This window comes from Apostichopus japonicus, chromosome 19 (assembly GCF_037975245.1).
Source record: "Apostichopus japonicus isolate 1M-3 chromosome 19, ASM3797524v1, whole genome shotgun sequence".
Taxonomy (NCBI): Eukaryota; Metazoa; Echinodermata; class Holothuroidea; order Aspidochirotida; family Stichopodidae; genus Apostichopus; species Apostichopus japonicus.
In genome coordinates, this window is record NC_092579.1 from 11,352,027 (window position 1) to 11,367,112 (window position 15,086).

The 15,086-nt window shown below is 37.0% G+C and overlaps 1 protein-coding gene and 1 long non-coding RNA gene across 4 annotated transcripts in view; one reads left to right on the plus strand and one right to left on the minus strand.

Moving 5' to 3' along the window:
• Nucleotides 1–11,845, plus strand: part of LOC139959507 (uncharacterized) — a 52,206-nt gene extending 40,361 nt beyond the window's left edge. Inside the window, exon 2 of the long non-coding RNA XR_011790147.1 lies at nt 6,773–11,845. This is a non-coding gene — a long non-coding RNA (uncharacterized lncRNA). The remainder of the gene's footprint in view (nt 1–6,772) is intronic.
• LOC139959505 (uncharacterized) overlaps nt 1–14,696 on the minus strand; it is a 48,999-nt gene extending 34,303 nt beyond the window's left edge. Inside the window, exons 1-2 of one of the 3 annotated variants that reach the window (XR_011790146.1) lie at nt 14,472–14,696; nt 1,069–2,824 (exon numbers count right to left, since the gene is read on the minus strand). Coding sequence is in view for 2 of the 3 variants with exons in the window: in XM_071957179.1 (XP_071813280.1) it covers nt 1,069–1,586 (518 nt within the window). In the remaining variant the exon portion in view is untranslated. The remainder of the gene's footprint in view (nt 1–1,068; nt 2,825–14,471) is intronic. The other 2 variants (XM_071957179.1, XM_071957180.1) reach the window with 2 other exon arrangements.
• Nucleotides 14,697–15,086: the final 390 nt, after the last annotated feature.

Consider the following 15,086-nt stretch of genomic DNA (forward strand, 5'->3'; position numbering starts at 1 on the left):
ATTGCGCGTAGAAAACAAGAAATGATTGACTGGGCTTTCAGCCAAGTAACTTTTTGAATGACCGAACTATATGTCCAACTGACACAATCAAAGCTTGCGTCCGAAACATCAGGTTGATAGACTGATTTTCAGCGATAGTATTGTCTCCTTTCTTGAAAATTCGTTTTTTTAGCGTCAAGGTACGTCCCAGAAGTAAAAACCCGGCCTATGCGCTATTTCACGTCCGTTTTTTCAGCAACTATAGCCTACTGCCGGTCCGCGGTCGAAGGGTCGTTCATGAATGGTCATCATGGAGATTCGAACCATTCAGACCAATGTTAAATTTTTCGCACATGTAATTTTTTTTCCGACACCCAAAATCCCAGTGGGGGAGGGGGGGGGGGGGGGCGACTGGGGGCGAAAATCTTTCTTATGGGGGGGGGGGGCTGTCGCCCCCATGCCCCCTGGCTACGCCACTGCGCACGGGGGAGTACTGATAAAGCGTTGTCAACTATTCTTGACCGGGATGTAGCGTGTTCGGCGAATCGGCAGTGTATGGTACACCGATTGCATGCATATGAAGCAGTTTTACGCAGTCCCGTATGCAGTCATGTAATATAACATTTAATTGGGAAGGGTGTATAGGGACTATCCCGTGCCTCTCTGACTTTGACAATCTGTATATAGGCCTAATGAGCTAAATTAAGGATCGGGTTTTTATTTTGAAGGTAATGGAGGTAGGGGCGAGGACGGCGGCTTATCCATACACATATTGTATGGAATCATGAAACTCTAATCACTACAGCTCCCTAATATTGCAGAGGGTCGAATAATGGCCACTGATGCGTACTTTTCAACAACCGTTCCTGCCGGGCACCGTGGAGTTCCCCCCCCCCCTCCTCATCCAACCCTCCACCCGTGCCGACCACTATGCCTTCCCATGTTTGTTCCACCACTATCAAGTTACAAATAACATGACAAAAGCATTTTGCCCTTTTTAAATTGTTGCTTCCCCTGCTTAGATTATTGCCCCCCCCCCCGGCATACTATACGGGCCTAGTCAAGACTTTGTCGCTATAAATAACTTACCCTGCTGATGCTGTGAAGTATTGCATCCCTGGATTTAATGTAGCATGAAATCCGTAATTTGTTGCAAAGTGCAATGATTGATCGTGAAATCCAAGAGGAACATTTGATGTCTGAGGTGGATGAGCTGAATGAGAAGATGAATCATGGTTTATATTGACGTTGATTCCTTCAATACGAGGTTGATTCCGAAGAGCGTTTTGTTTTTGATGTATGCGATGATAAACTGACACGAAACAAATACACATAAGAACAGGCATCGCAAGTGGTGGAATTGCTAAATATGGTGATGCATTAAGGGCCAAGAAGACAGCCAAAGCTACCCAAGCTCCACACCAAACCAGAAAAAATAATCCGCATATCTCGCATATCCCGGTGTCCGTGTCCGTGTTCGTGTTAAGTCTACTCGATCCATTGTAGGTTTCACCAGAGCCGGCACTACTGTGAACGTTGTTTTGGTGATGGCTCGTATCAAATGTCGAACCAACAAACCCACCACTGTCAACGCCTCCTGCAGCCATATTTGTTTTGTTTTCTGTTATCAATATATAAATATTGATTAATTTGTAAATTTATGGCGTGATCGCGGAAAGATCAGTGGCTAAACACTAACGTATATATAACGATCGATCAAAGCTACAAACAAGAGTACCTTTAAACTCACATAAATCCAAGCAGGGAAGGAAATCACAAGTAGAAAGACTGCAGGCTGTATGGCTGCAATACGATAATTGTTCTTTACTAGTCGAATTCCTCGCGGTGATATGCCAGGTTATACTAGTGTACTATTTGGAATTCATATAAAGCACATGCAGGTAGGTAAGTTCATACATGACTGGCAACGGAAATATACAACACTATAACACGATATTAAAGGACCACAGCAATTAAATGAATCACATTAGACAAGGACAGTTAAGTTAGTATTACTCCGGCACTTTGCTTCGTATGCAGCTAACTACACTTTTTCTTGAAATTTAAACATTTCCCATGACGTGTTGTCCATCCAAAGTTCATTCCTGCCATTCTCGTTCTTATTTTATTGTCTGTAAGTGACTTCTAATTTTCGAAAACGGAGGCGAAACTTGCCGGATTCATGAAAAGGTTGTGCCACCTGACGACCCGAAAATGAATATATGAATGCATTACGTACTTGTTAAGGCTAAATGGTACTAAATGTTAGCCATTATTTGAAGTTTATATAAAGTTACAAAAAGCTGTTCTGATTTAGCAATTATAACTTGAAACGCAAGGAATAACGTTGTCTGCACTGGTCATCGATTTAGCTTCGAAGAACAGAGCATTACAGATTTATTCTTTAACTCGGTCTGTTCATAGCCGTGTACATCTGCCTTTAAAGGCATCGAAGACTCGCCCCAAACAGCGTGCCACCCTCTGAAAGAAAAGTTAACTTTCCGTTGCTTGCAAGTGACGTTTTTTTCTTGTCGCTACAAAATGCAGACAGTAATGAAACGTGATACCTTGTTCTCATTTTTCTGAACATGAGATGGCCATCGCTGCTGTGTACACTGTGTTGTGGGTATTGACCGTACCTGCATGTATTGGCTGTACACATGTGTCTAATTACTGACGGCAGCAAGCTGTGTGTGTATTATCTGGGATCGATGGTGGTGTCTAAAATTTCTGTTACACCTCATTCGAAACTAGGTCAGATACCGGCACCAGACGTTTCTTTGTACGCGAGTCTTCACTCCCTTTAAGCTCGGTTACTGCAGTACTCGGTATCCGGTTGAAATGTCTAGGAATAGAAATGATCGTGTGACGTGTTGAGTCGATAAATGTGTGTCTATATGTAGCAATGACTTCAATTCTTACCGGAAGTGCCGCTTCAACGTATAGAAACAAATTGTGAGTGTGACATATGCAGGTGAAGTGAAAGAGCGCCATCGTATGTGTTGAACCGTGAGACTAAACAATATAGAGAGTCCGAAATACATGTTTTGTAACTAAGGTATTAACTAACCTTGTATTCATTGTCAAGGTTGAAACATGGTGTAAGAATAATTATCGTATGCTTAATACCCCGTAATTCATGAATCTCACAGAGTATAACAGGAAGTTAGTATAGGCTATAGCAAACAATGAATTGCTGTTCTCTAGAGAAGCCCTCTTGTAAGTCTTGAACTCTTGAAGTCACTCCGCAAGGCAATCTATTTCAGTGAACACATGGTTATGGAAACCATTCAAATTTCACAAGCGACCTTTCCGAAATTCTAACTCTTGTCTACTCACGACGAACGATATACCAGTGAATATTTTTTATCGGACACGAAAAACCACGAAAAACATAACAGTAAGAAGAAAGACAAGAACGCAAACAACACGCGACATTGGTATAACAATGATTTTTATTACTGTTTTAAGACAATTTTTCTTCCCAAAATTAATCTAGATTATCTATATATATCTTATTCAATGTTTTGAAATTTAAGACGTTTCTCTGCCAGATACAACCATGGTATGTGTGTGCGTGTGATTTACAATGCATACACGTATATACATAACCTGATTCATTGGTGTGAAAACCTGTAAACAAAATAATTGAATACCCCACGTCTTTTAAATCATATAGGGAACAAGAAGAGCAACTTGTCATTCAAATGTCACGAAGTTCTGTAGCGTTCTTACGGTACTGCACCGGTAGGCCTTTTTTCTAGCTAAAACAAAGGATTCATCTAAATTAATGCGCTATAGTACTTTCGCTGTGAGTGCGTCAAAAGTTAGAAAACCAGAACTTGGTTCCACACGAAATATATTTTTCAGCTCGTTGCTAGGAATTAAAAAACTATTTGAATGGCTTTACTTTGCTTTCATATTATCGTGATATTTGTAACAAATAGAATATACATAATGTGCAAGGAAATCGTCATATGACATATTGCATGGTACATGGTTGTTACATTTCTTGTTGCATACACGTCTATCTAAGCCTTGTCTAGCTTTAAACTATGTGTAGAAATCTTTCTACTTCTATGCTAATATGAGCATTGACTGAATAGATTTGAAAATGAAGATGATAGTGCTAGAGTCCGACTGCACATGACTCTGTACAGTATTTAGTGTTATTTAGTCAGTAACAACATAAACCATTTATCTCTAAATGCTCATATGACTATAGAACTTGATAATCGAAGCAAATCAGAGGTAAAGTTAGTGAAGTCAACTTGAAGATCGAACAGTGATAAAAAACAACATTAAAATGTTACCACCGAAAAAATAATTTGAAACAATATCTTCGATGGTAATTCTTACGTTATTCTACACCTAAATCCAATCCAAAGAAACGAGCTGGGAATTCAATTTGAAGAAAGTCATTACTTTTCATGGTGTGATGAAGCCACACGGAGTTATCACACCGACTCTCAGCGAGTTTCATCAATATTTAGAAGGGGAAATCGAATACAAATTTGAGCAATTTAGACGTGCGTCTCACGTTTTGTGTGTTGTGAATGTGTGTATTTTAGATCCTCCTGCAAGCAGGAACTCTCAAAGGAGCCTCATTTGCTTACCAAAGCCGCAAGCTGACCAAAGTCAGTCTCTTAGATTCACATTTATCGTCCATGATTATGAATTGTCAACAACTCTGTAACTCAGGCGTGGGTAACCTTTTTTGAATGAATGGGTCAGATATAAGGAGTGAAAAATTGACTCGGCCGCACCTAACCAACGACCTGCTGTTGATTTCAAACCTTTGATTCCGAGGACTTTCAAGCAATATGAGTGTGTACTTAATCTATATTCACAAAAACATGATGTCAATACAGAACAGTTGATAATTAATGGGGATAATATGCCCACTTGACAGCATCATTAGTGCCGATAAATTCTAAGCAGCTAGCTCATTTTATGTGATGATGTAAAAAAAAATTCCTTTTCTTCAGACATCTCACGGGTCGCAAAAAACCCCACTGGCGGGCCTAAAAGTGGATCTAAAGGACAGCCCAGGTCGGTCTGTAACTGTATGCAGTATTGAAGTGACGGAGAAGGACTACAGACAAGTGCAAGGCATATATTAGACATGAAATGGTGACAGCAATTTTGTGATATTTCTACCAACAATTTGTCGTACTAAACAGAAGACTTAGTTAGTCCATCCTCTACCCATGTTCTCGCAGACCTTCGAAATTGCTTTCTATTCTAGTGAAGTTGATGACGTAATTTGAAGTCAACCACTGATCTGTACATTAACCGGTGAATACAGCCGATCCTATCAGCTATCTCTTGGGTACTCACATTTATATTGTAATTTCAGTGGCATATATACATATTAAAGTCTATATCAATCCGCCCGAGTGTTCCCCTATTTCACCACAAATACCCACGAAATGCAGCAGGAGAACATCTTTTGTGATATCTTATTTATCAAGGTCTGACTTATATGGTGTAGAGCATGAATGGAAGTACACGTGGTGCAAAAATTGGGTCAATTGAGGCATTTCTAGACCCCTTTCAGACCTCCCAGGAGCAGCGTACGAAAATTGTTTACTACTAAGTATGAGGTTTGTTTACAAGTGACGAAAACGCCATGAATGGCCAACTTGTCAGCTATCCAGTGATGGGTAGCGTTTAGCTATAGTGAGAACTTGTATCTAAACTTCGTGCCTGGACTCAACGCAGCCCGTGCGTGGTGCAGCCATAGGCTGCACATAACGCGCCAAACAGAAATTCCGTCCATTAAACATATTTCGCCCCGTGCCCTTTGCACGCGTCCCTGGTATATCATGTAGGCTAAAGTATGGATATTCCATTCACGTAACTCGTCATGATCATATTAGTCAGTATATGCCGTAAATTTTAGCACGTTTATTTACGAACGCCCAAGACGACTGAATGTCCCAGTGGTTTTGACTTAAGGTGACAATATTTGAATTTCTAGTATATTTGGGGCCAATACAGCATACCTTTAAGGGGACAGGGGCTTTTCTTAAAAATAAGTATCTATAGGATATACATTGGAAACTTTACAGCCACAGGCTCAGTTGTTCACGCCGGTGCCTTTCAATCATAATGTCCCGAGTTCGATGCACTCCAAGATTAATGTATGTCGTCCAGTTACAGAGTTGTTGACAATTGAAAATTCATAATCATGGACGTTAAATATGAATCTATGAATGATGGCTTCTTCACGATTTCCTGCTTGCAGGAGGATCAATAAAAAAATGCAATGCCCTTCCTTAGCTACAGTGCTGGAGAGGTGCTGTCAGCTAATTTGTATTCTCGTTACCTCGTTACCACAACAACTAGTAGATTACAAGACTTGGTGTTCATACGGACCTATTGTTAATCTATGTGTAAAGAATATAATTTTGTGTTGCATATCTGTAAAGGATAGGGAGTATTAAAAGCTCTAAGGCGGACCTCTTCAGTACTGTATAGCTCAGTAAGGGCATTGTAAGAAAAATTAATTTTCCTTTATTTGTAAACTGAATTCTGTAAATACTGCAAAGTTAATGTTTGACCAGGACCGGTTTAGTCTTATAACATATGTTTAATGGTTAAATTTAATACAATTCATTTCAAAATGACTTACTAGAGAAGGCAAAATCTCTTGTACCTTTAAATAAGCATAAACAACTCTTATTTAAGAACTATTTCTTTGCACACCGTTAGTTTAATATCAGCTTCAATATTCATTACTTGAATTTGGCTAGTGTGCCTTGATAGCGATTATTAAAAATGATGATAGGTTCATTTCGTTTTTTGATTCCGGTAAAAACAAACTTGCTTTATACATTTAGGAAAATTCAAGAATTCCATGAAATACCCCACTGCATGTGACTTGCAATAAAACCAAAAAGATCAGTACTGAAAATGTACCATCTAAGGAATCAAACAAACCAAAAATAAAATCACAAACATTAGCATTGACTGTTTTATTGTTTGTAAAATCATGCTAACTGTATCACACTTTTAAAAGGAAAAAATTAGAAAGAAAGAGAATGAGCAGGAAATTTAGAAAAATAAAAATAAAAATGTAACAGTACCTTAATTATCACCATATGTTTGATCCCCTTCCCCGAAAAAGGGTCACGATAGTGTTCGTTTTTGTGTTTTATTTAAAGTAACTAGACCAGAAAAAAGCCAGATATCAATATAAAGTTTGATATGGCCATATAAAGCCGGATATATCTTGCTATAACTGTTAGCCAGATATCCATATCAAGTTTGATATGTCCATATAAAGCCAGATATATCTTGATATAAATGTAAGCCAGATATCCATGTCAAGTTTCAATATAAATCCAGATATATCTTGATATAATTGTAAGCCAGATATCTAATCAAGTTTGATATGGCCATGTAAAGATAGATATATCTTTATATAATTGTAAGCCATATTTCCATATACAGTTTGATATGGCCATATAAAGCCAGATAAATTTTGATATAATTGTAAGCCAGATATCCAGAGCAAGTTTGATATAGCCATGAAGAGACAGATATATCTTGATAAAAATGTAATCCAAATAAGCATACAAAGTTTATATGGCCATATAAAGCCTGATATATCTTGATGTACGGTACTTTAGCCAGATATCAATATACAGTTTGAAATGGCAATATGAAGCCAAATTAACTTCATAAAAATGTACTCCAAAAATGCACATACAGTATATCTTGATATAATTGTAAGCCAGATATCCAAACAAGTTTGATATGGACATATAAAACCAGATATATCTTCATATAAATGTAAGCCAGGTATCCACATCAAGTTTGATATGTCCATATAAAGCCAGATATATCTTGATTTAAATGTAAGCCAGATATCCATGTCAAGTTTCAATATAAATCCAGATATATCTTGATATAATTGTAAGCCAGATATCTAATCAAGTTTGATATGGCCATGTAAAGATAGATATATCTTTATATAATTGTAAGCCATATTTCCATATACAGTTTGATATGGCCATATAAAGCCAGATAAATTTTGATATAATTGTAAGCCAGATATCCAGATCAACTTAGAAATGGCCATATAAATCCAGATATATCTTGATATAATTGTAAGTCAGATATCCAATCAAGTTTGATATGGCCATGAAAAGACAGATATAACTTGATCAAAATGTAATAAAATAATCATTTAAAGTGTATATATGGCCATATAAAACCTGATAAATATTGATGTACTGAAATTAAGCCACATATCACTATACAGTTTGATATGGCCATATAAAGCCATATATAACTTGATAAAAATGTACTCAAAATATGCATATAAAGTTTGACATGGATAAATATTAGCCATATATAATTTGATATAATTGTAAGCCAGATATCCATATCAAGTTTGAAATGGCCAAATAAATCCAGATATATCTTGATATAATTATAAGCCAGATATCCAATCAAGTTTGATATGGCCATGTAAAGACAGATACAACTTAATAAAATTGTAATCCAGATAACCATATTAAGATTGATACGACGATATAAGCCAGATATAATTTAATAAAATTGTAATCCAGATATCCATATAAAGTTTGATATGGCCGAATAAAGACATTTAAACTTGGTAACTATGTTTTACAGATATATTTAGAAATTTTGATATGGCCATATAACTCCTGATATAGCTTGATGAAATTGTATTCCAGATATGGCAGATATCCATATAAAGTTTGATGAATACAGATATATGTAAGATTGACTGGAAACTCTTTCAAATAATATCAGTAAGATGCATTCATTGTCTTCTTGACCAATGTATTTTTTTTTTGGTTATTTTTTGGTTGTTTTTTTTTTGGTTATAAACTTTGTAGTATGCTTCCGTAAAACTTGTTGAATTTTCACTTGAAATATATATGTTTAGTTACAAAAGAATGCACCAGAAAGAGTTACGGTTATGTGCTGATTGATTGATATGTATAAAGTTACCAATTTTGACATGCAAGTTGAAAGTACAATGAAGTCAAATTTGTAATTCATTTGTAAGCTATAAGGAGTATAAAGTAGGCTTTCAGTTATCATTCGTAACTTTTTCTTTTCACCATACTAGATTTAAGTGAAGCTTTATTAGTTCACAAATGATTAATTAACCTTGTCACTTTTGCGACTCATGCATATCATGTTTTTGTTTTAGCAAACATCAATTCCTATTTTGTAAAATTTGAAATCCGAACAACGAAATAAATTTGATAAACAAAAACAAACAGAATCATTGCAGTATTTCTTCAAAAACAAATATACAGTGGTATATCATGAATCACATTTAATTGTAATCCAATTAACACTCACAATCTCAAGAAGATCGTGAAATAGTTAAATTAGACTTAGTTCTGGAGTAATTCCAATGGTATTACTTAGTCCAAAATGTTGAAATCCTATCCAAGTGTGCAAAATCTAACAAATTGCTTATACAAGAAAAGAGCGGCTAAAAAAACTTGAGTTTGCAAATTTTCTTTTAATCCATGAGATTTGTGATATATTAGTGTTTACATATTGTAAATAAATGCAGAATAAGCAAGTTTCTTGTGTATTTCCAGGTAGCCGTTCACTTTCCATAAATAATGTTCTTTCCTCCTACTGTAGAAACGTTAACAGAAACTTTTTAAAATGAGATATGAAGCACCTTTTTAAGTTTGAACTGTTAAATGTTTCAAAAGTCTAGTCCATAGCAAAACCCTCATAACAAACTAACTTGCATTTTGTTTAGCCAATTAAGGCCCATTTCAAGTAGTGAATGAAAAGTCGAAACTTGAAAATGTATTATAACTGCTATGGAAAATGGCTTGCTGAAAAAATGTCGATGATCTAATTAAATCATTAATAATTTAATCATTAATTGCAATCCTGTGTTAAGAAATACTCATATGTTTGGAAAAACTTCCGACCAAACTCGAAAAGCTGCTTTAAAAATCATGGAAATCATAACTTTTAAGCTTACTAAAAATCGTGTAATTGCTCAATTGAACTCAGAAGGCTACTTTTAATAGGCCTCTATAGGGTCACAAAGTATTGCTAGTTCAGTTCAAAGGTCATCACAGTATTGCACTGAAATATACTAAAAAGTCAGATAATGGGTCACTAATCCTCAGATTTCAGCAAACAAAATGTATTTCGAAACCACAATACAATCTTAGCCTGACTGAGACATGTCATCAAGTTATGCACTTCAACACAACTATTAATGCATGCGAACAATTCAGAACTTCAGAACCTCAGACCCTTGTAGAAAAGAACGTTTAGAAATGTTAACATGCCAAAGTGGGGTGGGTGGAGGGGGGGGGGGAGATACTAATGACCTATCAGCAGAATGCAGTTTCACATAAGATATCCAGCTTCTGAAGGTTTCTACTCGCTTCTGTGTATTTGGACTATTTATGTCGAAATGTCGACGTGGCATTTCGATATTATAATCTCGGAATTCTTTTTTATCCGGAACATTTTTATTTCGGTTTTTAAAGAAAAAATGTGGCTTATATTATGAATTAATAAAACCTCGTATAGAAATAAATCCATAACAACAGTTCTTTGTGCAACGTAATTTGGCCTTTTCATTGAATTTCGATATTGGAAAGCGAAAATTTGCCGGTACGGTTGTCCGATATGAAACGAACAACGGATAATTTGGTGACTTATAGCACTGTTTGTTAATACTATTGCAGCTGAATGATTTTGTACTGCCGATGGAATGCATCTATATAGTTACAAATGTAAAAGAGAGACCTAGCACCACCTATATATTTCACAGTGGGGTACTGGTAAAAACGAGCTGCCCTATGTCTGTAAATGAATATCGACCAATTGATATTTCGAGTATTGGGAAAACACGATTAATGGTTCATATGTAGAACGCACTCGCCACACAACGTAAATATCAGTCTGCATCGATGATAAGTTAACATTTACTAACCATATTTCAAGAATCTTATCTAGAGTATATTATATTGTTACAGCATTAACATATATTGCTACCCACTTTTCCATTGAAACACGTAAGAAGGTGTTTAATACTTTCATATTACCGCATATTACTTATGCAGTTCCAGTGTGGTACCACTTCATACATGCTAGAGACAAGAATAGGATTAAGAGTTTCCTAAAATATTGCGGAAATATATTATGCTTAGACTGTGATATTCTTGTAAGTAAGGTTTATGTTGCAGCCCAAAATGATTTTGTTAGACTTGCAAAAAATATACTTCCCTGCGAAGATCATCCTCTACATTGTAAACTGACCTCTCTGTGCATTAATACAAAATACAATTTAAGAAATCCTCCACTCACTCCAATTTTAGAATCACACTTCTTAGAAATTCCTTCATGAACAGAGCTGCACTTTTTACCCAAAATGGAGTTTGGAACCCTTGTTATAATGATCTGTAGTATTTTAATATTCAATATTGATAGCTTTAGTACACTTTAATGCTTTCAAATTTGAAATCTAACTAATCACTGTATCTATATGTTTCCTTTATGTACTTCTTATCCTATTTGTAAATTTATATTTAAACTGGAATAAAAAATAAATTAAAAAAACTCATCTGTTCCTCTGCTCCTACGTCTATGGGGCGCCATGAATAACAGATAGAGGTAGGAAATTGATAACTTTCACGTCGATTTAGTTTGTAGTGGGGCATTGATGTGGAGTATGTATGCTTCATAAGAAGGCAGTGGTCCCCAAACATGACTTAAAAAGCAAAATGGTGTACACAGTTCATTATATATGCATACTATTCAATTTGAATTCCAAATTGTAAGCCGCCACTCTCCAATGCAGGTGCAATTGAACATGGGGAAGCTAGGGTGGGGGAGGGGGGTGAACCGGTCACAAACCGTCATGGGCTATGTGACATTGATGTTAGGGGAATGCCATATTTACCATGGTATATACCGCGACGACGGTATTTTATTTTGACCAGCTCATTTTGAGCAATATATATCTACTTAAATGTGTTCCGGGGGGGGGGGGGGGGGATATTGCGATGACTATACGGAAGTGTACATACGATATTGGCCTGTTACATTCGCATGTATATCTGTACATACGGAAATACAGGAGCAATTACACTACTCTTCCGTTATAATAATATTTCTTTAGTTACTTCGTCGTATAACATTGTGACGTGATGGTGAATCATAGTAGACTCACTCTATTCGGTTCAATGTTAGGCAGGGTAAACTCGCGATGAATCCATATTTCAAAGACGCCCTTCAAATTTTCCCTCGGTCTGCTTTCCCTTCGCTACTTCTTCGTAGGATGGAGGTAAATCAGAGGCCATAGAGGTACTAGCATTTGAAGGCTGGGATGTCTGGCTGTGAGAAAGAAAAACAAGTAAAACAAAAAGTCAACTTAAAATGCCCGAAAAAAGGGAAGGCGAGAGAATGATGGGTCGCACGCACAGGGGAGTACTGTAAAAGCGCTGTCAACTATTCTTGACCGGGATGTAGCGTGGCCCCCGAATCGTCAGTGTACGGTACACCGATTGCATGCATTATTATGTAATATTACATTTTCATGGTTGAGGGCGGATATAGGGACTATCCCGTGCCCCTCTGACTTTGGCAATCACCCTGACCCTGACGTATACTCGATCATCACCAGTATATCTGTATATAGGCCTAATGAGCTACGGGTTTTTATTTTGAAGGTAATGGGCGGTGGGGAGGGATGGGGGCTTATCCATACACATATTGTATTGAATCATGATACTCTAATCACTACAGCTTCCTTATATTGCAGAGGGTCGAATAATGGCCACTGCATGATGCTTACTTTCCAACAACCGTTCCTGCCAGGAGCGTACGTAGCCATACTGGGGCACAGGGGAATTACCCCCCCCCCCCTCCTCCTCGTCCACTCCCTCTACCCGTGCCGACCACTATGCCTTCCCGTGTTTGTTCCACCACCATTAAGTTACAAATTACATGACAATAGCATTTTGCCCTTTCTTAAATTGTTGCTGCCCCTGCTTAGAGTATTGGTCCTCCCCCACCCCCGTCATACTATACGGCCTAGTCAAGACTTTGTCGCTGTAATTAACTTACCATGCTGTCACTTGAGAGTATTGCATCCCTGGATTTATTGTAGCATTAAATCCGTAATTTGTTGCAAAGTGCAATGATTGATCGTGGAATCCAAGAGGAACATTTGATGTCTGAGGTGGATGAGCTGAATGAGAAGGCGAATGAGGGTTTATGTTGACGTTGATTCCTTCATTACGAGCTTGATTCCGAAGAGCATTTTGGTTTTGACGTATACAACGAAAAACCGACACAAAAACAATACACATGAAAACAGGTAACGCAAGTGGTACAATTGCTAAAAATGGTGATACATCAAGGGCCAAGGAGACAGCCATATATACTGTAGCTCCACACCAAACCAGAAAAAATAATACAAATGGTATTAATCCGCATATGTTCGTGTTCGTATTCGTGTCCATGTTCGTGTTAAGTCTACTAGATCCATTGTAGGTTTCACCAGAGCCGGCAATCACACTACTACTGTGAACGTTGTTTTGGTGATGGCTCGTATCAAATGTCGAACCAACAAACCCACCACTGTCAAAGCCTCCTGCGGCCATATTTGTTTTGTTTTCTGTTATCAATATATATATATATATATATATATATATATATATATATATATATATATATATATATATATATATATATATATATATATATATATATATATATATATATATATATATATATATATATATATATGATTAAATACTTTGCAAGCTGATGCCGTGAACGCGAAAAGATGTCAGGCTAAATATTGACGTGTACACGCACACGGGCAAGCAGGAAATGAAATCACCGTCACTGCACTCAAGGGTGATAATGTTTATCCAATGGCTGCAATGCTTGTTCTATACTATAGTCGACTTCCTCGCGGTGATATGTCGTGGTATGAAACTAATTCAAGTACAGGTAGCTCATGTTTAACAATGTGTATTGAGTCACTGGTAATTGAAATATACCACACTATTTACGATATTAAAGGACCACAGCATTTGAATGAATCACATTAGACATGGTCAGTTAAGTTAGTATAACTCCAGCAGTTTGCTTCGTATGCAGCTAATTGCACTGTTTTTGTCCTTATACTAAATCTGGTATATGTCTATGCAACTTAAAGGGTTTTGATGTATTCAATCTCAATGGTCTAAAGTATCATCTTGTGTATCCAATTTGAAGTAAATAATCACAAGTTCATGAAGATGTTCATACATAATTGCCGAAACTTTGCTTCATTAACTCCTAGAGATCGAGGGATAGAATATTGAAACCAAAATATCACATTTCTGTTTATAGAGCAGTCCAAAACATTATTATCAAACCCATGCGAAGGCAGATGTATTGACCGTATCAGGGTAGCAACGTTAGGCCTATCATTTCCAGACTTGCAATAACGCTTGTCTTACCTCGGCAGGTTTACGACTTTGCTGGTTTGCTGATTCTTAGTTTTCTCTCGGAACTAACTCTGGTCTAATTAGGTTAGCCTAAACCTCAACTTCTCAACAGACGTAAGCAGATCTCACATATATTAGGAGTGTAGGTTGCTAGGATGAGCATTTTATACATGATGCTCGCGGTGCATGATAAGCTAGGCAGAAAACCAATAAGCCCACCCATGAAGTAACTAATTGTGACCTTCGAAATTTGTTTTCCATTCTAGTGAAGTTTATGACGTATTGTAAATTCAACCACTGATCTGTATACTAACCGGTGAATACAGCCGATCCTTTCAGCTATCTATTGCGTACTCACTCTTACATTATAATTTCAGTGCATCGCCGACGGTGACATATACACATATTAAAGTCTATATCAATCCTCCGGAGTGTTCCCCTATTTCACCTAAAGTGCCAAAAGAGCAGCAGGAGAACATCTTTTGTGATATCTTATTAATCAAGGTCTGACTTATATGGTGTAGAACATGAATGGAAGTACACGTGGTGCAAAAATTGGGTCAATTGAGGCATTTAGACCCCTTTCAGACCTCCCAGGAGCAGCGTACGAAAATTGTTTACTACTGA